Source organism: Phasianus colchicus, chromosome Z, assembly GCF_987193195.1.
Source record: "Phasianus colchicus chromosome Z, bPhaCol1.hap1.1, whole genome shotgun sequence".
Classification (NCBI taxonomy): Eukaryota; Metazoa; Chordata; class Aves; order Galliformes; family Phasianidae; genus Phasianus; species Phasianus colchicus.
Genome location: NC_143476.1, coordinates 82,849,488 through 82,873,150, shown reverse-complemented (window position 1 = coordinate 82,873,150; position 23,663 = coordinate 82,849,488). Strand labels below are relative to the sequence as shown.

General features: G+C 60.7%; 4 protein-coding genes across 6 annotated transcripts; 3 read left to right on the top strand and 1 right to left on the bottom strand.

The window, feature by feature from the left end:
- Window positions 1–27: 27 nt before the first annotated feature.
- Window positions 28–1,115, top strand: HINT2 (histidine triad nucleotide binding protein 2). Its single transcript, XM_031609860.2, has 5 exons — window positions 28–90; window positions 410–553; window positions 636–740; window positions 816–888; window positions 965–1,115. Exons 1-5 carry the CDS (start codon window positions 28–30, stop codon window positions 1,054–1,056), a joined length of 477 nt encoding a protein of 158 aa, XP_031465720.1. The 3' UTR covers window positions 1,057–1,115.
- A 1,480-nt stretch (window positions 1,116–2,595) lies between these two features.
- Window positions 2,596–4,423, top strand: SPAG8 (sperm associated antigen 8). Of its 2 annotated transcripts, none has more exons than XM_031609862.2 (7): window positions 2,596–2,697; window positions 2,877–3,219; window positions 3,557–3,731; window positions 3,812–3,857; window positions 3,954–4,068; window positions 4,153–4,215; window positions 4,289–4,423. In XM_031609862.2, the coding sequence occupies exons 1-7, from the start codon at window positions 2,636–2,638 to the stop codon at window positions 4,421–4,423; spliced, it is 939 nt and encodes a 312-aa protein (XP_031465722.2). In that variant the 5' UTR covers window positions 2,596–2,635. The 2 variants fall into 2 exon arrangements, with proteins under 2 accessions (XP_031465722.2, XP_031465723.2); XM_031609863.2 differs by having other exon boundaries at window positions 2,642–2,697; window positions 4,128–4,215; window positions 4,289–4,378.
- NPR2 (natriuretic peptide receptor 2) lies at window positions 4,272–14,368 on the bottom strand. The gene is made up of 22 exons (XM_031609861.2): window positions 13,645–14,368; window positions 10,474–10,673; window positions 10,282–10,395; window positions 9,703–9,838; window positions 9,510–9,604; window positions 9,295–9,427; window positions 9,112–9,196; window positions 8,920–9,040; window positions 8,418–8,492; window positions 8,261–8,338; window positions 8,040–8,144; window positions 7,714–7,785; window positions 7,474–7,633; window positions 7,234–7,389; window positions 6,982–7,150; window positions 6,724–6,870; window positions 6,423–6,546; window positions 6,249–6,317; window positions 6,007–6,181; window positions 5,809–5,907; window positions 5,626–5,717; window positions 4,272–5,551 (listed from the first exon to the last, which is right to left on the bottom strand). The coding sequence occupies exons 1-22, from the start codon at window positions 14,366–14,368 to the stop codon at window positions 5,489–5,491; spliced, it is 3,192 nt and encodes a 1,063-aa protein (XP_031465721.1). The 3' UTR covers window positions 4,272–5,488.
- A 343-nt stretch (window positions 14,369–14,711) lies between these two features.
- MSMP (microseminoprotein, prostate associated) lies at window positions 14,712–23,649 on the top strand. Of its 2 annotated transcripts, XM_031609843.2 has the most exons (3): window positions 14,712–21,718; window positions 22,294–22,402; window positions 22,737–23,649. In XM_031609843.2, exons 1-3 carry the CDS (start codon window positions 21,601–21,603, stop codon window positions 22,921–22,923), a joined length of 414 nt encoding a protein of 137 aa, XP_031465703.2. In that variant the 5' UTR covers window positions 14,712–21,600; the 3' UTR covers window positions 22,924–23,649. The 2 variants fall into 2 exon arrangements, with proteins under 2 accessions (XP_031465703.2, XP_089988735.1); XM_090132609.1 differs by lacking the exon at window positions 14,712–21,718 and having other exon boundaries at window positions 21,984–22,402.
- The last annotated feature ends 14 nt before the right edge of the window (window positions 23,650–23,663 follow it).

Below are 23,663 nucleotides of genomic sequence, written 5' to 3'. Positions count from 1 at the left end.
GGGGCGGGGGCGGGACCGCTGCGGGCGATGGCGGCGGTGCTGGCGCGCGGGTTGGCGCGCGTCTGGGTGGCGCGGGCGCGCGCCGGGCAGGTGGGCGCGGGTGGGCGGGGGGCGCGGGAACCGCGGGGGCGGGGCCGAGGGCACCGCAGGGGCGCGGGGCGGAAGGGAATGGGAGGAGGGGGGGTCTCGTGGCGGTGCCCGCGCTCCCGTCCGTGCAAAGTCCACGAGTGAGGGAGCGCCTCCCACCGTGCGTCTCGTCTCACTGCGGCTCGTAACCCACGCGTGCGGCCCCGAGGTCGACTCGTGCCTCCCCACGTCCAGTCCGCACCTCGCACCCCTAGCGCCCCCGCGTGGCCCCAGCGCGCGGTCTCCTTCCCACGCGCACCGTGACATCCCCGCGTGTCTCCAGCGCTGCCGCTGCGCGGCCGGCGGGCAGGACGGAGAAGTGGGCAAGGCGCAGCGGGCGGCCGCCGGGGTGGGGACGGAGCCCACCATCTTCAGCCGGATCATAGATCGCAGCGTGCCGGCCACCATCCTGTACGAGGATGATGAGGTAGGGGTCAGCGGAGCGCACGTCACGCCGTGGGTTGTACCCACGCGTGAGAGCGGGGCTCAGCCTGCCCTCCCTCCCTCAGTGCCTGGTGTTCCGCGACGTGGCTCCGCAGGCGCCCGTCCACTTCCTAGTGATCCCCAAGCGCCCCATCCCTCGGCTGAGCCGCGTGGGTCCGCAGGATGCGCAGGTGAGAGGGGATGGCTGCCGAGGGCAGCAGTGGGGTGAGGGACGCGGGGCTGAGCCCCAGGCTCCGCTCCCACAGCTCCTGGGACACCTGATGGTGGTGGCAGCGCGCACGGCGCAGGCAGAGGGGCTGTCTGACGGCTACCGCCTGGGTGAGTCGAGTGTCCCCCCTGCGTGTCCCCCCACGGTTGACACTCTCCACGCTGATCCTTGCTCCTCTCCCGGTAGTTATCAACGACGGGAAGCACGGTGCCCAGTCGGTGTACCACTTGCACCTCCACGTGCTGGGCGGACGGCAGATGAACTGGCCCCCCGGCTGAAGTTCCCCGCCCTCCCCCAGGTCCCCCCGCAATAAAGTTTCTTGGGGACACGCAGTGGATTTTCTGGCTCTGTTTTGTGGTGACTTCCTCAGGGATGGGAGTTGGTTTTAAGTTCTGACCCATGCTGCACTGTACATCCCAGACCATGCACAGATGTGCAAAACGTTACATTGCACAGAGGAGACCCACTATGCATCCAACACTTGGCAAAATGTTGCATTGCACAGTGCAGGCCATGCACCACCATGCACAGCACATTGCATACATCCACAGCAAGTGTGCATAGGCCACGATGCACAACAGTTACCCTGCTTATCTCAGCCTCTCCTCCCTCCCCCCCCGCACGTGCAAAACACGCGCAGCGCACTCCTGCCGGAGCAGCTCCGGGCGCGGTTCCAGCCCACGGGGACACGTGCAGGGCCGCAACGCGCAGGCGTCCGTGGGCTCCCTGCCCCGCGCCTCCCGCTCCGTCCGTCGCTAAATTTAGCGCGGGGCGGGCGCTGGCGCAGCGCGCAGCCCACCTGGCACCGCAGCCTGGGCCCCCGCCAGCCGCCCGGGGACCGCAGCCGCCGGGGATAATGTGGGGTCTGTTCAGCAGGGTGCTTCTGCTGGGGCCCTGCTGGGGGGCACCGGCGGGTCCATGCTCTCCGCGTCTGCTCGCAGACCCCCGAGGTTCCCGTTAGCAGGAGCTGAGCTGCTGGGCCTCTCCTGTACGACTGGCGGGCAGCAGCAGCACAGCAGCAGGAGGTTGGCGAACGCCAAAAGCACTCCCTAGGTTGGGGGGCTCCCCAAAAATGCACGGGCGCCGAGCCCCGTCTCCGTGCCACGCCGTGGGGAGCGCGGTGGGCGAAGGTCCAGAGCTGTTCTCATTCCTCAGCCAAGGACTATCGCAAATGACGCAAGTTCCCCAAAGAGATCGCGGGGAGGGGGGGTGGAGAAGCGGGGGGGATGTGTCACCGGCACGCCGTGCCCAGATGTGCTCCGGCTCCGGGCCCTTCCACAGGGCTCCGGCACGGACGGTCCCAGCGGCTGCCGCAGCCGCGCTGCCCCCGCCTGGCGCGAGGCCGAGCGCCTGGGGACGGGCCGCCGCGCTGGGGCAGGGGGTGGGACGTGAGGTCGGCCAGGATAAACAGAGGCCCCAGAGCCGGAGCGCGGTGGCACCGCCGGCGCACACCGCAGAGTGCTGCAATAACAGCCCGGGGCCGCCGCCGCCGTCAAAGGGCCCTTCTTCTGCCCGGCGGGGGGGGAGCGGGGCCGGCGTCCTGCAGGCGCTGAGGGCGGCTCGGCCCTGCCCTGCCTGTCCCGGGCTGTCACTGTGGGGCCGAGCTCGCAGCTGGACGCCGGGCACGAAGGCCCCGCCCGGCCCCGCAGCGCGCACATGGCCAGAGCCCGCGCCCGCGCCGGCCTGGCCACGCCCCCTTTGCCCCAGGCCACGCCCCCTTACCCCTTTCGCTCCGTTTTGCCCCGTTCTCCTCCTGCCCCGCCCCGCGCTCATCCCCGCCAATGGGAAGCGCGCCCGCACGCGGCGCCGCCAATCAGCGCGCGGGAAGCGCGGGCGCGGCGAGCGTTTACCGTCCCCATGGCGATGCGGGACGCGGCCATGCAACACGGAGCGCGGCGGGGGCCCGAGACCCCCCAAGGGTGGGGTCGGGACACCGGGGGGCTCGTGGGGAGGTTATTGGTGTCACGAGCCTTGAGGGTCCCCGGGGTCATTTGGGGGTCCAGAATTCAAGGCACATGGAGGTGGGAGGGTAATAGAAGGTGTGGGGTGGGGGACGCACCATGGGATGCAGCCCAGCTGTTCCTTTGTCCCCACGCAGGGTGGCTCTGACCGGCCACGTCGTTCCCGTGGACCCCGCGGATGGACCCCCGTGCAGAATCGGGCTGCGAGGTGAGGTGCTGCTGCCCGTGGCGTCCTCATGCTGCAGAGACACAGTGGTGACTGTAGCCGAGGAGCCTCAGGAGGTGATGACGACCCCGAATGAAGACTCGCCCGAGGTGGTGGACACAGAAGAGGACCACCACGAGGTGCCGTTGACTCTGAACGAGGAGTCCTCCAAGGTGCTGGTGCCCACAAACAAGGACCTCCCTGAGGTGCCGGCAGAGCAGCTGAGATGCAGTGTGCCACGGGGGACCTGCCTGATCCACAACTGGCAGGAGGAGGTAAACTCCCACCCCAAAACGAGCCCGGGGACCTCCGTGAGTCCCTGCTCCCCATCCTGGGGATGCCCTTGAGTTTTGCAGGATGGGGAAGGAGCCTGACAGCGTCCACCCTGAGGCTCAACTGAGCACAGGCAGGGAGGTCTGGGGAGAGGCTGCACTGGAGCAAGGGTGCGTGTTCCAGAAGCATCCATTTAGGCAAAAATTAGAGGGAGGACTCCCAAAATACTCACTGGCTGTCCCTAGACCTCTTCATCCATAGGGCTGAGGTTTCCTCCACAAGGAGCTGTGAGCACTCTGGGACAGTGACACCATGATGCGCCCCACACTGTGTCCCCAGAGAGCCACCAACCACCTGGACAATGTGGTACCACTGGAGTTGGGCAGCGAGGGCTTCATCTACCGGCACGGTCACCGTGGGCTGCTGGCACCCCTGCACCCACCCATCTCATTGCCCTGCAGCACCACCAAGGATGCCTTCCGCCCGCCCCACAGAATCCCACTGCTGGCACAAGGTGCAGTCTCAAAAAAAGAGGTAGAGAGGTTGTGGGGCAGAGAACGAAGACATGATGTTGAGGATGCTGGCACCCCACAGGGCAGCGGGAAGCCATGCTGGAGAGGATGCTGTACCAGAAGTACCGGTGAGCCTGTGGGACCCCAAGAGGTCTTCAGGAACTCCAACATTGGGCATGGGGAGAGGGGATCTGGGCACCCCACACCCTCCCCCTGCCCTGCAGGCAGGAGCTGATGAAGGAGATCAACCCACCACCTGGTCCCATGGAGACTCTCTCCACCACACACCGGGATTATCAGGCAGGGGGCTTCCAGCCCACACCCCCACTCACCACCCAGGTACTGCCTGCCCCATGCGTCCCAAAGAGGGGGTCTTCACACTACCCCCCAGTTCATAGGGGATTTCCCCTTTTTCTTCTGCAGCCCCACAACTACCACATGGAGCAGCCCCGCAGCTTCTGGCTGGAGCAAGCCCACAGTGTGCCTGTGAGTACCCACACTCTGCCCCACCACCTTGCTGTACCCTGCTCACAAGGGTCTCCATATCTCTCCCCTCCAGGGTGTCACCTGCATCCGCACTGGGGACAGTCCCTTCCGTAGAAACGCCGCCTTCTCCACCCCCATCACCGAGTACCTGGAGCAGCCCCTGCCCTACGAGGCAGCTACCCGCCGGCTGCAGCCCAGCATGCAATAAAGAGCAGGGGCCAGCCCTGCTGCTGGCACCCTGGTGTTCTCCAGGATGCCTCCAGAGCAGGCTGTGGGGACCCCAAATCCCAATGCAAAGGGGACTTTCCGTGAGGCAGCACACCACAAAATGTGGCACATCCATAGTGTCCACAGTGGATGTCACATATCCCCATCCCTATTCCCAGACAGATGACACAAACCCATCCTTATTCCCAGGTGCTTGACTTGATCCCCATCCCCAGGTGGATGATGTGTCCCCCATCCCTGTCCCCAAGAGGATGACATGCAACCCCATCCTTATATCCCTGATGAGTGACAAGTGTCCCCATCTCTGTCCTCAGCCCCAGGTGGATGATATGTGTCCCCATTCCCAGACTAGTGACACACATCCCCATCCCCATCCCCACATGGGTGACGTTTCCTTCCCTATCCCTGTCCACATGTGGGTGATGTGTCTCCATCCCCATCCTTACCCCTGCTGGGTGACATGTCCCCATCCCCAGCTGTCTCAGGGCTGCAATTCTGGCCCCACACCCTGCCCTCTAAGGCCCACACCTCACTGGGACAAAGCAAAGCACAGGAGCTGGGAACAGCAGGACTGAGGGCAATTTGTATTTCAACAAAATAGTCTGTGCGCACGCTTATATTTACACCTGGGAAGGGGATATTTACAGGGTTCTGGAGTGTGGGGGGGCTATATACATAGGGGAGTGTGGAGAGGAGCAGCAAAGTCTAAGCCTGTCCCACTCCTTTCCTCTGTTTGGGAAAGGGGTGAGACAGGTGCAGGGGGAGCTGAGTACTGAAAAGAGAAGGCAAAGTGCCCTGTGGGGCAGCCAGGCCCCAGGGACGGCTCAGACCCGCCAAGCCGCAGAGGTTGGGGATGGGGAGTCAGGACCCGAGAGGCTGGGGTAGTCAGGAGGCTGCTCCCACCCAGGGGGCAGCAGGAGGCTTGGAGGGAGCTTTGCTGGTGCTGATGGAGGGGACGGGTGGTGCTGCGCCCACTGAGCCCCCGTGCCCCAGTACTGCTGCGGGGGGTCCTGGTGCACCCCAGGGGTGGGGGGCTCCACTGGGCTCAGACAGCTTTGGGGTCTTTCCGCTCACCCAGCAGCCAGTACGTCCGCATCTTCCCCTTGCCCTGGGTGGGGAGAAATGGTCAGACCCCCTAGGACCGCTGTCCCCACAGTGCCATCCCCAGCACTGCATCCTCACCTTCATCTCCACATCTCCGCGCAGCTCCAGCTCAAAGCAGCCGAACTCATCCAGGACTTCTTTGGTGGTGGAGGAGACATGGATCTTCAGGGCTGGAGTGGAAAGGGACATGGATGGGGCTAGGAATTGAATGCACCTGTGGTGCTTAAGGCAGGGTTGGATACCGCCAGCCCTATGGCTCACCCTGTCCATTGGACTCCATGCGGGACGCCGTGTTCACTGTATCCCCAAACAGGCAGTACCGCGGCATCTTCAGCCCCACCACTCCTGCGCAGACAGGACCTGGAGGCACCGAGATGCTCAGGGATGGCAAAAGGGCAGAGAGCATCTCACCATTCCCAGCCCTATGGTGCAGCAGCCTCCCAACACCCTGGGGCTCACCGGTGTGAATGCCGATGCGCAGACGCAGTTGGTCATTAGGCCGGTGCCGGATTTTGAAAGTTTTGACAGCTTCCAGCAGGGCCAGGGCCATGCGGACAATCTCATGGGCGTGCAGCTTGCCGTTGCGCACCGGCAGCCCTGACACCACCATGTAGGCATCCCCAATGGTCTCCACCTGTGGTAGTGATGTCAGGGGGAGCAAGCACCCATTGGTACCCACCCTGGTACCCCATACCCCTTACCTTGTACACGTCGAAGTTGTCGATAATGGCATCAAAGCAGGTGTAGAGGTCGTTCAGCAGCGTCACCACCTGCAAGAAGCATAGTGGGGATGGTGGCAGCAGGGTGTCCCTGGCCCTGTGTATGGCACTGCAAGGCGTGGCGAGCTCCCAGCCCACCCCCAGCCTTGCTCCCACCTGCATTGGGGTGCTCTCGGCTGAGAGTGCAGTGAAGCCCACGATGTCGCTGAAGTAGATGGTGACACTGTCAAAAGCCTCAGCTCGCACTGTCTCCCCACGCTTCAGCTGCTCTGCCACAGAGCTGCCAAGGAAAGCAGGGACAGTGGGCGCTGGGGGTCCTCTCCTCAAATCACATACCCCCTCCTTCCCACTCCTTTCACCAGCACCAGCACAGGGAACAAGAAAGGACTCCTGCGCCCTAAGCCGCACTACAGCCCCAAGCCCCATGCTGCCCCCAGCCCCATGCAGCCCCCCTCACTGGGGCAGGATCTGGTAGAGGAGGTTCTCCGCCTTGCGCTTCTCCTCCAGGTAGGCTTGGGTCCGCTCCTCCACCAGCTTCTCCAAGTTGTTGGCATACTGCTCCATGCGTGACAGGAGATTGTCCAGGATGCTGGTGCTGCCCTCCCTGCAGGGATAGGGGCAGCTCGGCCATGGGGACATGGGGGACACACCCCTGGTGGCAATCCCCACACCCAGGTGGAGCTGGGACCGCTGTACCCCACTCCCCAGCACCCACTTGTTGAATCTGCGGATGAAGATCTTGATCTGGCTGAAGTCGGGGCGCTCAGCAGGCTCCTGCGCCCAGCAGCGCTCCATCAGCACGGCCAGCTCCTCACTGTGCACCCCAGTGTCAATGGAGGGCCGGAAGAAGGGCTTCTGGCTGTTGCGTACCTTCTGCACAATCTCTGTCCAGCAAGCAGGGGCTGATGGTAAGCAGATGCCCCAAAACCCACCCCATACTTTCCCGTCCTCCTCAAATCTCACCAACCTTTTGGGCTCAGGTCCATGCCCTCGATGTAGAAGGGGCCATTGCGCAGGGCAATCTCCTGCACAATGATGCCAAAGCTGTAGACATCAGCTTTCTGCATGCCCTGTGCAGGCAGATGCCCCTTCTGCAGCAGCTCTGGGGCTGTCCAAAGCTTCTCTGTAGGGACAGAGCCACAGTGCAGTGAGGTAAAGCCCCAATTCCCCTTCCACCCATGTCCCCATCCCCACAGTAAGTGCTCACTGGCATAAAGGGCATGTGTGTCCTCGCCATCGCAGGGTGTGCGGAAACTGGCCAGCCCATAGTCAGTGATCTTCAGCACAAAGCGGCTGTCCACCACGCAGTTGGAGGACTTGAGGCTGCCATGGTGCCCAATGATGCTGTTGTGCAGGAAGGCCATTCCCTGTGCCCGACAGAGAGACATCATGACACCAGCACCCTTCAGCATCCCCTTCGGGCCAAATGTGCCCCTTGCTCAGGTACCTTGACGATGTCATTGATGAGTGAGTAGCGAAACATCCAATCCAGGTTGATGCTCTCATTCTCCAAGATGTCCTGGAGAGGCACAGTGGGCGCAAGGACAGTGGCACCAGCATCACTTGTTGGCCACCCCATCCCCATCCTCACCTCCATCTCCATCCTCATCCCCACTCGCATCCCCATGTCCCCACCCCAATCCCCATCTCCACCCCATCTTCACGCTCATCTCCATCTTCAATCACATCTCCATCCCCATTGCTTCACCCCTATCTCAATCTCTCTCCCCCTTCCCTTCCCACCTCCTCCACCCTCCCACGCCCCCCCACTACCTGCAGGCTGCCCCTTGGGCAATACTCAGTGACAATGCAGATGTTGGGAGGATCGATGCAAGCCCCAATGAAGCGTGTCAGGTGGTTGAACTGGATGTCCCGCATCTGGGGATGCAAGCAGAGCTTGGTGGGGACAGGCAGCACCTAGTTGCCCCACTACCACCAGGAGCAGATGCTGCACTCCAACAGGGCACAGACACAATCCCAGACCCCACACCTACATGTTTTAGCTCAAAGAGCACCTGTCGCGTCAACTCAATGCGCTTCTTGTTGACATGCTTGATGGCCACCACATTGCCCTGGGGACAACAGAGGGGTGAGTGCCTACCAGGCAGCTTTAGGGAGATGTGCTATCATCCCATAAGGGTGCAGACTGACCTTGAAGTGCCCGGTGTTGGCAAAGACCTGGTACTTGCCATGCGTGGTCATCAGTGAACCATAGCTGGAGCCACGCTGCAGGGAGGTTGCATTAGGGATGGGGACAGCAGGAGGGGTGATGGCACTCATGGAGCAGGGGAGGGGCAGGACAAGGTCTTGTCGGTAGGGTCAGCATGAAGTCTATAGGCTATGTGCTACAGGGCATGGGGGGCTGTGGAGATACAGCACTACAGGGGATGGAGGGTCACACAGGGGATGGATGGAGCATGGTGCTCCACAGGGACTCAAGGCTGTGGGGAAGGTGGAAAGGCATGGATGAAATGTGACTCTGAAGGGGATGGAGCACTCTGTAGGAAATAGATGAAGTGTGGCTCTACAGGAGATGCAGAGCTTTGCAGGGGATTGATGAACATAAGGAGTACAATATGACTCTGTAGGAGACATGGGGCTGTGCAGGAGGACAGGACAGGGACAGGAGAGGGGCAGAGGGCTGAGGTCTCACCAGGGACAGTGTGAGCCGGCTGCCTGCTCCCTTATGGTACCGCTCTGCACTCCCAAAGTGCAGTTCATCCCAGCGGATCCTCCACAGCATGCTGGCCAGCTCCTTCTCCAGCATCAGCTTCCTGAGGGGCACTGTGGGTCAGACAGCCTATCCCTATTACCCCCACCCTGCTGCCCCCCAACCTGCACCCACCTGAAGATGAGGAAGCTGGAAATGCCAAACATGACAAAGGTGAGCCCGGTGCCCAAAGCCACGATGGCCAATGTGGAGAGCGGGGCTGCCATGGTTTAGGGTTCAGGTTAGGGGGGCTGTTAGCACTGTTGTGGGGCTGTGCACCCCCAGGGAAGGATGGAGTGGGACAATCCATGCACCCACTTTTATCGCAGGAGGGGTCATCTACATCAAAGACACAGGGTGGGTTGTCCAAGGGGGGAGCCCCCTTCACCCAGCGGATGGGCCGCCCCAGCCAGCGGATCTGCTTCTCTGCACCCGAGTAGTGTCCCACCACCTGCAGGAAGACAGATGAGCCCAGACCCCCCCCCCAGCTGTCCCTCAGCTGTCCCCCAGCAAGACCCCAGTGCTGCCCCCACCTCGTACTGCCCGCTCTCAGGGTCACTCATGGCCCACAGGTTGAAGTCAGTGTCACGGTCATTGTTGCTGTCCATGCTCACCAGTCCTGTCACTCCTATGGGACAAGTGAGGCACAGGTGGGATGTGGAGGACAGTACCAATCCCACCTGCCCCCCCACACCCCTCCCCTGTGGCTCCTCTCTCTACTGCTACCCTGGAACTTGCGGTCCCGCATCTTCTCGATGAGCTGCGTGGCGTTCTTCTTGGAGCCGCCCTCCCGCAGGGTCTCATTCAGCACCATGGCGTACAGCAGCACCCCATCGTAGAAGCACCCCGCCACCAGGTTCATCTGCAGGAGGGAGCTGAGCACTGCATGCACCCCCTGCGAGCCCACAACCCTGTGCCAGAGCTATGCACACTTCTACAGCCCCATAACCCCACAGCGGGGCAATGCCCACCCCTGCAGTTCCATTATTCTGCACATCTTGGCAGCTCTGTAACCCTGAGCTGGTGGCATGCACACCCTTGCAGCCCCACAGACCTGCAGTGCGGCCATGCACATCCCAATAAGCCCACAATGTTGCCACACACAACCCTGCAGCCCCATAACCCTGTACCACATCCACACACATGCCATGCAGGGATGGCACCACGTTGCACTGCTCCCACCAGAAGCATATGTCATCACCCTCCACCACATCCCACTCTCTGCAACCCCAAAGGGACAGTCCCTCCATCAGGCAGAGCCCCATATGGACAGTCCCCCATCGGTATGCAGTGGGACCTGCTCACCAGGGAGTAGTTGAGCTGCACTCCAAACTTCTGTTTGGCACGCAGGATGAGCTGGGTCTGGAAGTGCTGGTACTCAGGGTTCTGGGGCTCGTAGTAGGTGATCACCAGCACCGTCTGCAAGCGCAGCACCCCATGTCACACTGAGGTCCCCATCCCCACCCTTAAGCCCTCACATAGGAGGGTGCAGCTCACCTGGAAAGCTTCACGTAGCCCCGCGTCCTGCCCTGAACCCTGCTGCCATGGCTTGAAGGCATCGCGGGCGGAGTCCCCCCGCAGGCTCTCCCCAAAGACATCGACATAGAAGAAGACGTAGTCGCCATTGGTCAGGTTCTCACGCTGTGCCAGCTGCATGATGCGGCGCAGCATCTCCGGTGGCCCACACAGGTACACCACTGCCAGGATGTGGGGTGTCAGGGCACGGCTCCCACCCAACAGAGTTGTGGGGCCACCCCATAGTCCTGCCTGCCTGGACGTGCCCGTGCCACATCACCCAGTATGGGGGAAAGTGGAACTCCAGCACAGGGGTGGATGGATGCCCTATGTGCCACGCACTGTGGAGTGTCATCATCTCAGCCCAAAGGCTTTGGGGAAGGGGAATACAGGGCTGGGAAAGGCGTCAGGGCCATGCCCCAGAGCCCGCTGGGGAATCCAGGCTGAGGAAAGGGACAAAAACATGTTTGGGTTTGTGGTCGGTCGTGCGGCAGGAATGCGCAGGTTCCCGGATTCCAGCACCTTCGGCCGGCCACGGCATTAATTGGAAACAGAGCATCTGCTGCTGCGACCCAAGAGCCAAGGGGGTGCCCGGGCCCCGTCCCACCACTCTCACCACCCCACAGCTCGATGACTGGGGCTCTGTTAATGCCACAAGGACACAAAGATGAGCGATGTGTGGTGCTGGCAGCAGGTATGCTGCTATGGAGCCAGGCACCCCGTGGGCTGCTGTGCAGAGAGCGTCCGGAACCCCCCCGAGCAGGGGCCCTCCTGCCACCGCCTCCTCCCTCCCTCCCCCCGGAAAACCAGGGCCCCCGCTCCAGCCAGCCTGGCTGGGAACCCACGATTGAGCAACGGGGGAGGAGGCGGCGGGCGCCGGAGGAATGTCACGCTCAGCCGCTGGCCCCGTGCACAGCCCTAACCCCAGCACTGCTGGGACTGGGCGCACAGCGATGGGGGGACCAGGGCCGGCATCTGCATCTGTGGACACTGCACTTGGTGAAAGCCATCATCTGTGGGTGCAGAACCCCTGGAGAGCTGCACACAGGGAGGGACAGGCGCTGGGACACAGTGTGGCACATGGCAGCACAAGGGACACAGAGTGTCCCTTCAGGGGGGCTTCTCCATGGGGCAGAAACCACTGGGGCTTCCTAATGGGACATCCTCCCAAAAAACACAATGTCACCCCTGTGCTACCTCCTGCCCCACCCCTCAGTCCCTGGGGACACCACGTGGGACCGTCTCTGGCTGTGACAGCTGGTAGCAGATGGTGGCACGGCCGCGCGGGGGCTCACATGGCCACGGCCCCCATCGCAGGGGAGGGGGGGAGATGGAGTTAGCATGGCTCCCGGGGCAAGAGATGTGCAGAGGGGTCGGGGATATGTGACAGGTGCCACCCAAATGGGGAAAACACACGGGGCTGGCAGCATCACCAAGCAGCATGGGACAAGTCCCAGTGCCCACCCATGTCCCCAGGCATAGGACCTGTGCTCCGCAGGCAGATGCCCTGGTAATTCCCTCATCTGCAGCTCTAATTATATCAGCCCTGCTGTGAGCAGCAGCAGCGACGTGGGGCCCAGCACGTCGCCCTCAGGCCCAGAGAAAGGACATGGCAGCACAGTGCTCATGGGGCAGGTGCGTGCTGGCCCCACTACTGCCATATGTACCCACATTTGGGGCAGCAAACGATGAGGATGGGGAATGCTGGGGGGCACAAAGAGGGACGAGGCTCTCCCCAACCTCACCAAATCCACACCCCTGGGCGACGCCAAAGCGATGCTCACTGCAGGGCGCATAATAACAGTGTGCCCCATGGCCCCACACCGCATGGGGCAGCCCTAGAGGCCCCGTGTCTCTGCCCATGCTGCCTTGAGCCAGGGGCACCGATCACATCAGAGTGATTTACAGCTCCAAGCCGGAAACATTGGAAGCGATCATTGAGCTGAGCTTTTTTCCTGCGTGCTTTCTCACCATAGAAAGCCATCGGCTCAGGGCTGGGGGCTCACAGCTCCCCCAGGCACAGCCCTGCTGGCCCATCTGGCTCCTCTCATCCTAGCCTCATGTCCTTCCTAATGACACAGCATCTTCAGATCCATTAAGGAGTGCTGCCTCTCCGATCGATATGCCCTGCTCATCAATAATGGAGGAGCAGCTGCCTGCCCTTGCTCTCCAGCTGCCTCTGGAGCCCCTCCATTTCTTTCAGCGCCCAACAGAGCCACTCTCCTGGGGAATTCCCAGCTTCATCCCCATCCCTCCGCCATGGTCACAGCTGGGGACCAGCACCAAGAGGGGGGATCCACATGCCAGGCTGTGTCCTCCCTGAGCAGGGCACATCCATCTCACTGTGCTGGCACCAGAGCCACTGCCAGTGCTGCCCATCAGTGGCCACGTCTACACTGTCACCTCCATCTCCAGGTCCAGCCTGCCCTTGGTGGCCCGAGCCACAGGGTGCCACCAAGATGCCACCATGTCTCCTATGCCCTGTGAGGGGCTTCAGGCAGGGACTGGGGGTCCCGTGGCTCCTCGCCCTGCCCTGGATACCTTGGTGGCACCAAGGTGGCTCCAGGCGCTCTAGGAAGAGCCTTGTTCCCCCACTGCACCCGCTGCCCCATGCCCCCCAGTCCCTCCTCCCCACCCGTGCCTTACGTTTTGCCCACCCCACGCTGTGCCTCACACAGGTCCTACTGCATCCCCAACCCCTCACTGTGCCCCACAGAGGTCCCACTGTGTGCCCTTCCATTTGCTGTGCCCCAAAGAGGTTCCCTGATGCTTGCTTCTGGTTGTGTCCCACACAGGTCCCACTGTGTGTCCATCCCCTTGTCGTGCCCAGTCGGGTGTCCCCATGCCTTTGCTGTGACTCACACGAATCCCCCTGCGTGCTCAGATTCTCTCTGTGAGCTACGGGATCCCCAGAAGTGTGCCCATCCTCTTGTGCCACGCAGGGGTCCAGCTGTACACCCCATGAGCATCCCTCCCTCCTTTTCCATCCCCGCACCGCACCCCACCGAGCACTATTCCACGCTCTCGACGCGGCTCCTCGCCCCGCGCGGGGCCCACGCTCCCTCCGCGAGACCCCCGCCCACCTCATCCCGTCCCGTCCCGTCAGTTCGGGCCCCGCCGCCCCTCCCCGCACCGCGCCGCGCCGCCACGCACCGCGCCCGCTGGCCTTGATGAAGTGGATGGCGGTGTCGGGGCCGCCTTCGTCGGGAGAATAGATGTGGTGCCGGACGGTGAGGTTGCTGCCGTCCTGCAGCTCCTGGAAGACGCCCTCGATCGTGAAGTAGTAGGGCCGGTCGTCGGTCTTGCGATCCACGTAGAGCAGCGCGGCACGGGAGCTCCAGTTGAAGTGGGCGTGCAGGTGGGAGACGAAGGCGCCCAGCTTGGGGGCGGAGGGCCCGGTGCGCACCGTGGTGCGGTAGTGCTCCCGCTTCTCGCTGAAGCCCACGGCCACGGCGCCGGCGGTGATGAGCGGCAGCCGCCAGTGCGAGGCGAAGCGCCCCACCGAGGCGGCGGGGTAGACGCAGCCCGGCCCGAAGAGCACGTCGGGGTCATGATAGAGCTTCAGGTCCACGGCCTTCAGCGGCGCCACGTACTCGGAGCAGGCCCCCCCCAGCTCGGAGCTCATGAACTCGACGCGCACCGAAAAGGGCCGCGGCAGCAGCGGCGGTTCCCCCCGCTGCAGCGCCTCCAGCGCCAGGCTCAGCGCCGGCTCCACGCGCGGCCAGGCCCACGCGTAGCTCACGTTGCGCTCCGGCAGCACCACGGCCACCGTCAGGTTGGCGCCCGCCCCGTCGGGGTTCGCCGCCCGCCGCCCTCCGCCGCCGCCGCCCGCCGCCGCCAGCAGCGCGGCCAGCACCAGCGGCAGCCGCGGAGCCATGGGCCGCGATGGCTCCTACGCCCGCCGCCGCCCGCGGCTCCTCCGTCCGCCGCCCCGCCGCCTGCACCTCCCCCGGGCGGGGCCGCCCCGGGACGGGCAGCTCTCCCCCCCACCCCTCGCCGCCCCGCCCCGCACCGCCCCCCGTCCTCGGCCCCTCGGCAGCGGCGGCGGGCGGTGGTCGCGCCGTCGGGGCGCGGGGGTGTTCCCGAGCCGGGAGATGGGGAGCAGGCTCGTGGGTAGAGGGTGGGGGGTGTCGAGGAGAGGGGCAGAGTGCTGCGAGTTCTCGAGTGGGGGAGTTGGGGAGGGGGCTGGGGTGTGGTGGGGAGCTTGTGTGCTGGGGGTCCTCTGTGCCACGGAGGTCCGAGTTCTGGGTAGACCACAGGGTGGAGGGACTGGGGAGTGGGTTCCGGGTCCTGGGGGTTCTCAGCGCGGGGGGAGAGAGGAGGGTGAGTGGGTTATGATGATCGGGGTACGGGGGTGTTCAGCATGGGGGTACTGGGGAGGGGACCTGGTGTGCTGGGGGTGTTCAGCATAGGGGAATCGAGAGGGGTGCCCAGGTTCTGGGGATACCTGGACGTATGTGTTGGGGAGGTGGTCCCGGGTGTTAATGTGCCACAAGACGTGGGGATCGTGAGGGGGTTGGGTTGCTGGAGGTCCCTCTTGTGGGGGGATTGGGTGTCCGAATTCGGGGAGGGGGAGACGTAGTGCAGTGTAAGGAGGTGGTCACTTGGGGGAACTCGGGAGTTATTACGCAAATTCTGGGGGTCCCCTGCGTAGGGTGATTGAGTGCAGTGTCGAAATTATCGGTGGTCTCCACCGTGGAATGGCTGGGAGGGATGCCCACGTCCTGGTGGTACCCAGCGTGGGGGCACTGTGGAGGTGGCCCTGAGTGTCCGGCGTGGGGGTACCGGGGAGGGGATGCTCTGTTTCTGGGGGACTTCGTCAGGGGATGGTTGGGGAATGGGGAACGCCGTGTCCCCGCTGGAGAGTCCCTGTGGATTTGGGCGCTGGGTCCCACCGGAGCTCTCGGGGGGACACGGGGCAGAAACAGCCGGACGCGGCGCTGGCAGGAGCGATTTAGGGGGATCTGCCGGGGCACCGCTGGGGGCAGCGTGCCCGAGTGCATTCCGCACATTCCCGGCCCCCCCACTCAGCGCCCCGCGCCCGCCCCACGCGTGAACGCGGTGAGAGGATGGGCGGAGGCGGGGGCGTGGTGGGCCTGCGTGGGTCTGGCTGCCCATGCGGGGCCCCCGCTGAGGACATGGCTCCAGCGGGAGTCCATGTCTCCTCCGGGGTATGGGCAGGGCTTCTCCTGCCAGTCCCTCTTCAGGTGTCCCCCGACACGTCCCCCGCGCGGCCTTGGTTTACGGATATAAATACCGCGGGCGGTGAAACCCGACCGGGAGCGGCGCGATGGGGATCAAAACCTCTCCTAAGAGCATCAAAAAGCAGCCCCGCTGCCGCCCCTCGTGATGTCTCCGTGCCGCCAGGGGGGGCCCGGGGAGCGGCGGCCGTGCTCTGACATCGGACACCGCGGGGACAGGGACAGGGACACGAACAGGGAGGGCAGCAGCCCGCACCGCACGTGCTGCCATCACTCGTACGCCCAAGCGTGGGCGGGGGTCCCGCGAATAGCGGTGCGTGCCCAGCGCCTTCTCCAGCCCCGTGTTCCCCATCTTGCTTTTGGATATTTGTAGCCACATCTTGCCTTCCCCTCACACGGAGTTTTGTCTTTTTCAGTGTCCGTGCAGGAAGGGTGCCCTCCGTGCCCTCACCCAAAAGCTGCCCCCACTGCCTGCAGCGTCCATGCTGGGAGCTGTGCCAACCAACCTGCTGCTGGTGTCATCCTGTGGTCCCTAATGGCACACGTGGGTGGCAGTGGGACTGGTGGACTGTAGTGGGCCATGCGTTGAGCACCATGGGCACAGCACTGCTCCACAGAGCTCATGCACTTTTTCATTTCCCAAGTTCCCAGAAGGCACACGCAACTGCTGGATCCCTAATGCTGCTGATTGTTTAATTGGTTAAAAATGTGTTTCCACCTCCTGGAGCGCGGCGAGGAGAGCAGGCGGGCTGCAGAGCACTGCCAAGTGCCTTCACCTCTGCACCGAGAGTAGGGCCAGGAAGCTGTCAGTCCCAGGAGGTGGCTGTAAAGTGTGTCAGGCAGCGGGTCAGGACAGCCGAGCTGGATGGAGGAGTTGCATGGAACATCAACATAGTGGGGATGTGTTGCTCTGGGGCACAGGAGGCTGGAGCTGGGGCACACCATGGATGGAAGGGACACATCCATGAGTCCCCATCTCCCTCCACTGAGCTACTCCAAACACCGCCTCATTCCTGCCATGAGGGGAACATCTCCAAAAGGTTGGGGCTGCTCTGGCCAAGAGTTCACAGGCCGCTGCATGAGCACCACACAGGGACGGGCATGCACAGTGCCCTCTGCACTATGGGCTTCACATGCTGCAGTTGTCAGGGTAACCTGAAGGACTCCTTGTGTTTGGATTCTGCATGCCAACAACAGGGAAAAAAATGAGCAGAAGAGAAGATTGTGAAGAAAAAAAGCATGAGTAATGTGGCAACTGTGCTGTTCCTCAGGTTCAGATCAGGCAGGGGTCTCTGTGTGCAGGAATTTGATGTCAACATGGGAAGAGCCACTAGCATCTCTCCATGCCCCAGAGTGAAGGAGGATCCCCACCTCTGTCTATAGGGTCCTGTCCAGGTCTTTACTGTGGCTCTTCCTGAGGGGTGTGCCCAAGGAACACTCTTCCTTGGGGTGCTGCCATGAGTCCCAGCTGCCAGATATGATGTGCTGGGGCACTGTGGGTCTGCAGAGGACTGATTATGCTGGAGCTGGGCTGTATGGAGCAAGGGGCTGTGATTCTGATGCTGGAGAAAAGTCAGCAAAAATCAGCAAGAGCCATTGAGAATGTAAACGCCCGGTGTCCACTGTGGGTGTTGCTAGCCCTGCAGCACATAGAAGTGTTGGTGTCACCAGACCCAGTGGTTCCACCAGCCCCAGTGGTGTCATCAGCCTCACTGAGGCCACCAGCATCAGTGGTGCCATCCCAGGGTTTCAGCAACCTCATAGATGCCACCATTCTAAGATGCCACCTGCCTCACTGGTGCCATCAGTCTCCTTGCTGTTACCTGTCATGATGGTGCCACCAGCTCTGGTGATGCTACCAGCCTTACTGAGGCCACCAGCCCCATTGGTGCCACCAACCCTTTTGGGGCCACCAGCCTCATTGATGCCACCTGTTGTGGTACCACCAGCTGCTGTGATGCTACTAGCCATATTGATGCCACTAGCCGTGTTGTTGCCACCAGTCAAAATGGTGCCACCAGCCTCACTGGTGCCATCCAGCCTTGGTGGTGCCATTAGTCTTTGGGGTTCCACCAGTTGTATTAGTGCCATCAGCCTCTTTGAAGACACTCGCCCCACTGGTGCCGCAGCTCCAGTGGTGTCACTGTGGTGCACGCATCCCTGCACCATTTTCTCTGCTGCAGGCACCCATCCTCAGTTGGCCCTGGGCCTGGCAGGCTCGTGGCACTTTCTTGGATAGTGCAGTTCCTGCACAGCCCAGGACTGATCTCCCAGGGTTATTTCTGAATCACAGGACAGGAAGCATTTAGAGGTTTAAGCCGAGATGAATAATGTGCTCATTTCCTTGTGCAGACTACAAAGCACCTGCTCCAGGGGATTTATGGAGTGCCACTCTCTCGCACTCGCAGCACTGCTGCCCACCCGGATGTTATTATTTTCTTGGGATGGCTGGCGGGTGCCAAGGCCTGTTTTCCCGTGCACCTTCCCATCATTCTTCTTAGGAAAAATGGCTGAAGGCAGCAGTGGGGCACACCAGGGTACCCCCTGGTGCCAGAATGTGGCCCAGGCAGGGTAAGGTGCCTCTGGGTACCAGCAGCTGTGAGCTGGGAGCATTGCAGGAAGAGATGTCTGCAGGTGTGATGCTAGATGGGGTGGCATAGGTACAGTGGGACTGCAGAGGGACGTGTAGCTCCTCTCTGCGGGCAACTGTGGCAAAGGAGAACAAGGGGTGCATGCAGCCACCAGTGGGATAAACAGGCTGGAGAAGGCATGGGAGAAAGGGATGGAGCACACTGGAGAAAGGGATGGACCGCAATGGGGAGGAATAGAACATGTTGGATAGGGATGAAACACGAGGACAAAGAATGGAGTATGATGGAGAAAATGGACCATGTGGAAGAGGAATGGATCATGTGGAAGAGAAATGGAGCATACTGAAGAGGAATGGGCTGTGAGAGTGAGCAGCTGAGCGTGATGAAGAAGGGTGGACCCCAGTGTTAAAAAAGGATGGACCATGATGGAGAAGAATGGAGAATGAGAGCAAGAATGGAATGTGAGGACAAGGTTGGACCACTACGAAGAAAGATGGAATATGACAAAGAGGCATGCAGCATGAGGGTAAGCGGTAGAACATAAGACCGTGAAAGAAAGTCAGAGGGTGGTGGAGCACTGGGAGCACCAGGGAGCATCAGAGTCTGCCTGGAAGCATGCTGGGGGCTCAGGGTGCAGTCCAAGGTGTACCAGAGAACAGAACCCAGCCTGAATGCCAGCCCAGCCCCTGGGAATAATGCAACATCGAGATATTGACCATGCCCCCTCCACTTTGTCCTCTTTCTGGAGCAGAAGCCACAGTCAGTTGCTTCGGTCCTGCACGAATCAGGCTGACACTGACCCAGCTCGGCCCAGCGATAAGTTGGGTCAGGCTTTTTTTTTGCTGTTTAGAGAGAAAATAAAGTGCTTGTGGGGAGCAGGAGCCAAGCTCCCCAGTGCCTAAAACAGCAATCGCAGCACTTCCTTGGATTTATGGTGTTTGCTTTCACAATGCCAGCCGGGATCCTGTTTGCTTCCTGCTCTGCAGCTGCAGCCTGAGCTGAAGGCTCAGGAGATTCAGGTTTTATAACACTCCTGGATCCTGCCGATGGCAACTTGTCCATCATCTTTTATGACCCGCACACCTCCTGTGAGGCTGGGCTGGGCCGCTGCCACCCCATCCCATTGCCCACCTCCGGCTGCCCCTGGCAATGGGGTACCCTTCCCAGTGCCAGGCACTGACTGCAGGGGCTGAGCTGCACCATTATGGGCAGGTTGCTGAGACACAGATGTCACCTCCTGCAATGTCCTGGGATGCTCGGGGCTGATGGCAAACACCAGAACTGGCCACCCCATGTCACCTCAGAGACAGAGCAGGGTTGTACCACACCACAGCATCCCGCAACCGAAGCTGCAGCTCTGTGTGCTCTATCCATCCCCATCCACTACCTTCAGAGCCGGGATCCCCAGCTGTAGTAGCTTGGCCACTCCACAACTGCCCCCTCTCCAGATTTTTGGTGTCCCTCTGGGAGTCAACCATTGGGGCCTCCAAATGAAAAGCACAACTTTTGTTTAACATTTTCTCTGCTCAGTGATGAAACGAAGATGGATTAGTTCATTGTGGTTGCTAGCGTGCTAGACTCCTTTTTCCAAACACACAATAGAAATATTCATTTACCGTTCCGACGACGGAGACTTTTATCCTCCTTATATAGTAACAACTCTGCTCCAGAGGGTGATTTTCATTTGTTACTGATACTCTCCTCCGTCCCTGCCCACAGACTGTGGGCTGTAGTTTATCCATGGGCACCCCAAGCTCCTCTGATTTATTACCACCTCTTCCAGCCGATAGCACGTGCAGCCCTCTGCCTCCCCATTTTTTCCCTTGATTTGAGATTTCTCTCTAGAAACAGAGCATTTCCCCCACTCGTTTGGCCAACACAGTGGTTTAATGGAGGACTGTGGGGTGGCAGCAGGGGTCCGGGGATGCCAGGCAGTGTGGGGACTTGTGTCCACAGAGGGATGTGCCTTGAAACCTTAAGGTAGTGAATCCAAAGCGGATAGAAGGAAGTGGTTTTTTTTTTTTTTCACTCCCTGCTTAATTAGGCTGCCACAGGAAAGTGCTCAGGCCAAAATTTAGTGGGATTCAAGGAGGGATTGGACATCTGTGAGGATAACAGAAATATCCAGCTATAACAGTGGATGCCAACACAAATTCTGGAAGGGATATTAAGCCTCACGCGTCAGGGTGTAAACCTATCCCAAACAAGGCAGCTTAACATTAGGCAGATGACCCATGTACGCTGCTGCTGCTATAGCCGCCAGCAGGCAGGACCATGGCCTTGCTCCATGCTGTGGCAGCACCTTCTGCAGAGGGCAACGAACCTCTCTGGGCAGTCACCATTCCCAGTGCCCTGCTATTGCCCACACCTTCCATCCTCTCTGCTTGGCTGCAGGTAACAGCCTGAGTCCTGCAACCTGCAGATAGTCAGTGCAGGCAAGGGATTGTGGCAGTCCTTAGGTACATACTCACAGCCAAGCCCTTTGTTCCCCTCTCAGGTCACCTGCTGGCCAAATCCACCTGATTTCATCCCTCTTGTCACATCCCTGCTTTTGCAGTTGCCCAGCTTCTGGAAGGAACTGCTCACCTCTGGTATCCGCAGGTGCTGCAGATGGCATGGCCCCATATTCATATTGGCACCACCAAGCTGAGCCTTGGGGTTATTGTGGACATACAGGGCACTGTGCCACTGGGAACCACTGCACTGCCTGCTCTTGGCCAAGGAGACCAGCCCTCACCCACAGCCTTTGCTACAGGCTTGGAGAAGGGGGAATTCACTCCATGAGCTGGGCGTGAGCACCTCCACACCCACCAGGAAAGCACCGATTGTCAATCTGGTGCCCGTCCCACTCCACACAATGGGATGCTCGGACACCTTGCCATGATGCAGCATGAAAGAGGGGTGTCTGGAGCTCTTCCCCTGGTTGGGAGCCAGGGGTGCCCCGCACCATGCCAAGGGCAACCCCACCAGGGTTCCTTGGATCTTCCCTTGCCACTGAGCCCTGCACCCACAGGGGCTTCCAACTGGAGACATTTCTGGAGGGCATGAATCAGCTTTTCACAGCTTGTTAAAAATCTTGATCCTACCTCTTGTTTTCATGCCTTTCAAATCAGGAAATGAGTTTTACAACTTTTCCAGTGGGGCACAGCTGGTGGCCAGGGTCGTAAAGCTGAACTTTATAAATATCTCTTGTTGGGATCAGGGGAAGAGCATTAAAAAGGCAGAGAGAAAGAGAGAGAAAGAGAGAGAGACGGGAAAGAAGCTAAGGAAAGAGAAGAAAAGCAACTCGGCAGGACTGCTAAGAGCCCAGCTCAACGATGGCCATGGCCCTGAGAGCGCAGAAGACGGCATGCACCTGGGGCAGGCTCTGCCTCCTTCTCTCCCTCTTCCTTCAGCTGCCAGGCTCCCAGGCCAAATGCTACTTCCAGGCTAAAGGTAAGCAGGGAGGTGAGCTGGGAGGATGTGGATGCTGGGAGAATGCCTTGGCTTTCCCCAGGGCAGCTGGGCTCAGCCCTGCAAAGAGCTGCACAGGCTGTGCTGAGCCTGGGAGCACAATCGTGGGCCAGTGATGACTAGAAGGAGCAGTCTATAAACCACAGAACAGCTCCCCAGGGTTCTGGCTGAGAAACAGCTTGCTGGGCCATGAAGAGCTCCTGGCAGGAGCCCGGCTGTGGCCAAGATGCAGGACCAGTAGCACAGACAGGAGGGCTGCCCTCCTGTCCTTTCAGGGGTGAAGAGATGCCAAAATCCAAAGCGACACTGAATGTGATAATTCAAAGCCAACAGTTACCTGATTCTGCCCCAAGTCACCAGGATGGATAAGAGTATCTCCCTTTGTATCCACTTGGGCTTCTCAAACCTGCCCAGATGGCAGGAGGAGAGGCCACCAACTATCTCCCATGTCACAGGGAGGAGGGGAAGCAGTGATATACCTGTTTCCTTTCAGGGCAGAGGGATGCCAGTGGGGCTCCCACACACCCTCACGCTTATTGTCATTATTTTCTTTGCAGCTCCCTGCGAGTATGAGGGGAAGCAGTTCTCCCTTGGTGAGTCGTGGCTGAGCACCAACTGCCTGCTGTGCACCTGCCTGCACCCCATTGGCGTCGGATGTTGCGAGACGTGAGTGAGGGATGCTGGGGATGGGCAGCAGTAGGGCTGGCAGTGGCACTTGTGACAGACCAACCAGTAGAGTCCTGGGGATCATAGAATCATTGAAGGGCTTGGGTGCTTGCGTTGGAAGGGACCATAAATATCATTGTGTTCCAGCCATAGTTGCCAACCACAAAATCAGGGACTAGATCAGGGGATGCAGGAAGTAAGGGATGGCAGTGGGGTAAGAGGTGCTACAGAGGGTTCTGTGGACATCAGACACGCAGGAACTGGCCTGGGAAATATGTGGGTTGCTTCCTGGTACCTGCCAGAGAAACTGACAGCACTGTGCCCTCTCTTTCAGCACCCAACACCCCATTGACTTCCCCGACTGGTGCGAGGCCCACTATGACACGCAGACCTGCCAGATCTCAGTGGTGCAGAAGGCCAACCCCAGCCTGCCATGTGTGAAGAGCATGGAGCACGAGTGGGGCTCAGCTGGCACTCCTGAGCCACTGAACAAGGTGCTGGACGCAGGGCTTAGCAGATAGAGTGCATGGCCTTACATTCAGCCCCACTGCCCCAGAGCTCACCTCCTGCATGCTCCAGACCTGCCCCATCCTGTAGACATCACTGCAGCCACCTTCCAGGGAAACCACTATCCATGCACTATTGTACTGAGCTAACGTTTACACCCTAGTGCTGCTACAGTACAGCTTTGCTTCTGCCTTCAGCTTCCTGCATTCAGCTGGGGACCCTTCCCCAGCATGACATTGCTCTTAAGATGAGCGGTGGGGTAGGCCAGGCACACAAGCACCCAGCAGGATCAGCAGGCCTTGAGCTGTGATTTTTGGGGGTAATGCAGATCCCAAGGGATGTCCATCAAGGTGCATAGGAAATTTTCAGCTCCTAAAGGACCACAGGACCAAATTACACCACATCCAGCTGCAAGCTAAGCAGCTCCCACCAAAACCCCAGTTCCCTTGCCTGCAGCCACTGGCATCTCAGTGGGAAGCATAGCAGTCCTGAAGCATGACGTGCTTTGCCAGTTCCTTCTCTGCCCCTGAGTGCAAGAAGCGTAACCTGCTTCTTGTACCACTAATGTCCATGCTCCCACAGCTCCTGTGACCAGAACTCTGTGTGCCAGCCCTGGGTAGGCAGAACACTGGGCACATGGGGAAAACAGCTGTCCCCAGGAGCCTGGCCCCTTGTGCAGGCTACCCCACTCCAGCTGCAGGAAGCTGGGTGCCCCGCTGGTGTTCAGAGAGCTGAAGCAACCTGTCTGTGTGAG

Excerpts from the sequence above, each read along its gene's own strand:
- MSMP (XM_090132609.1), top strand. The coding sequence starts at position 22,098 with ATGGATAAGAGTATCTCCCTTTGTATCCACTTGGGCTTCTCAAACCTG. Across the intron at positions 22,403-22,736 it reads GGCGTCGGATGTTGCGAGAC|CACCCAACACCCCATTGACT; the intron begins GTGAGTGAGGGA and ends CCTCTCTTTCAG.
- HINT2 (XM_031609860.2), top strand. The coding sequence starts at position 28 with ATGGCGGCGGTGCTGGCGCGCGGGTTGGCGCGCGTCTGGGTGGCGCGG. Across the intron at positions 91-409 it reads CGCGGGCGCGCGCCGGGCAG|CGCTGCCGCTGCGCGGCCGG; the intron begins GTGGGCGCGGGT and ends GCGTGTCTCCAG. Across the intron at positions 554-635 it reads TCCTGTACGAGGATGATGAG|TGCCTGGTGTTCCGCGACGT; the intron begins GTAGGGGTCAGC and ends TCCCTCCCTCAG.
- SPAG8 (XM_031609862.2), top strand. The coding sequence starts at position 2,636 with ATGGCGATGCGGGACGCGGCCATGCAACACGGAGCGCGGCGGGGGCCC. Across the intron at positions 3,220-3,556 it reads TCCACAACTGGCAGGAGGAG|AGAGCCACCAACCACCTGGA; the intron begins GTAAACTCCCAC and ends CTGTGTCCCCAG. Across the intron at positions 4,216-4,288 it reads AGCAAGCCCACAGTGTGCCT|GGTGTCACCTGCATCCGCAC; the intron begins GTGAGTACCCAC and ends TCTCCCCTCCAG.
- NPR2 (XM_031609861.2), bottom strand. The coding sequence starts at position 14,368 with ATGGCTCCGCGGCTGCCGCTGGTGCTGGCCGCGCTGCTGGCGGCGGCG. Across the intron at positions 8,145-8,260 it reads TGCTCTTTGAGCTAAAACAT|ATGCGGGACATCCAGTTCAA; the intron begins GTAGGTGTGGGG and ends TTGCATCCCCAG. Across the intron at positions 7,786-8,039 it reads GCCCAAGGGGCAGCCTGCAG|GACATCTTGGAGAATGAGAG; the intron begins GTAGTGGGGGGG and ends GTGCCTCTCCAG.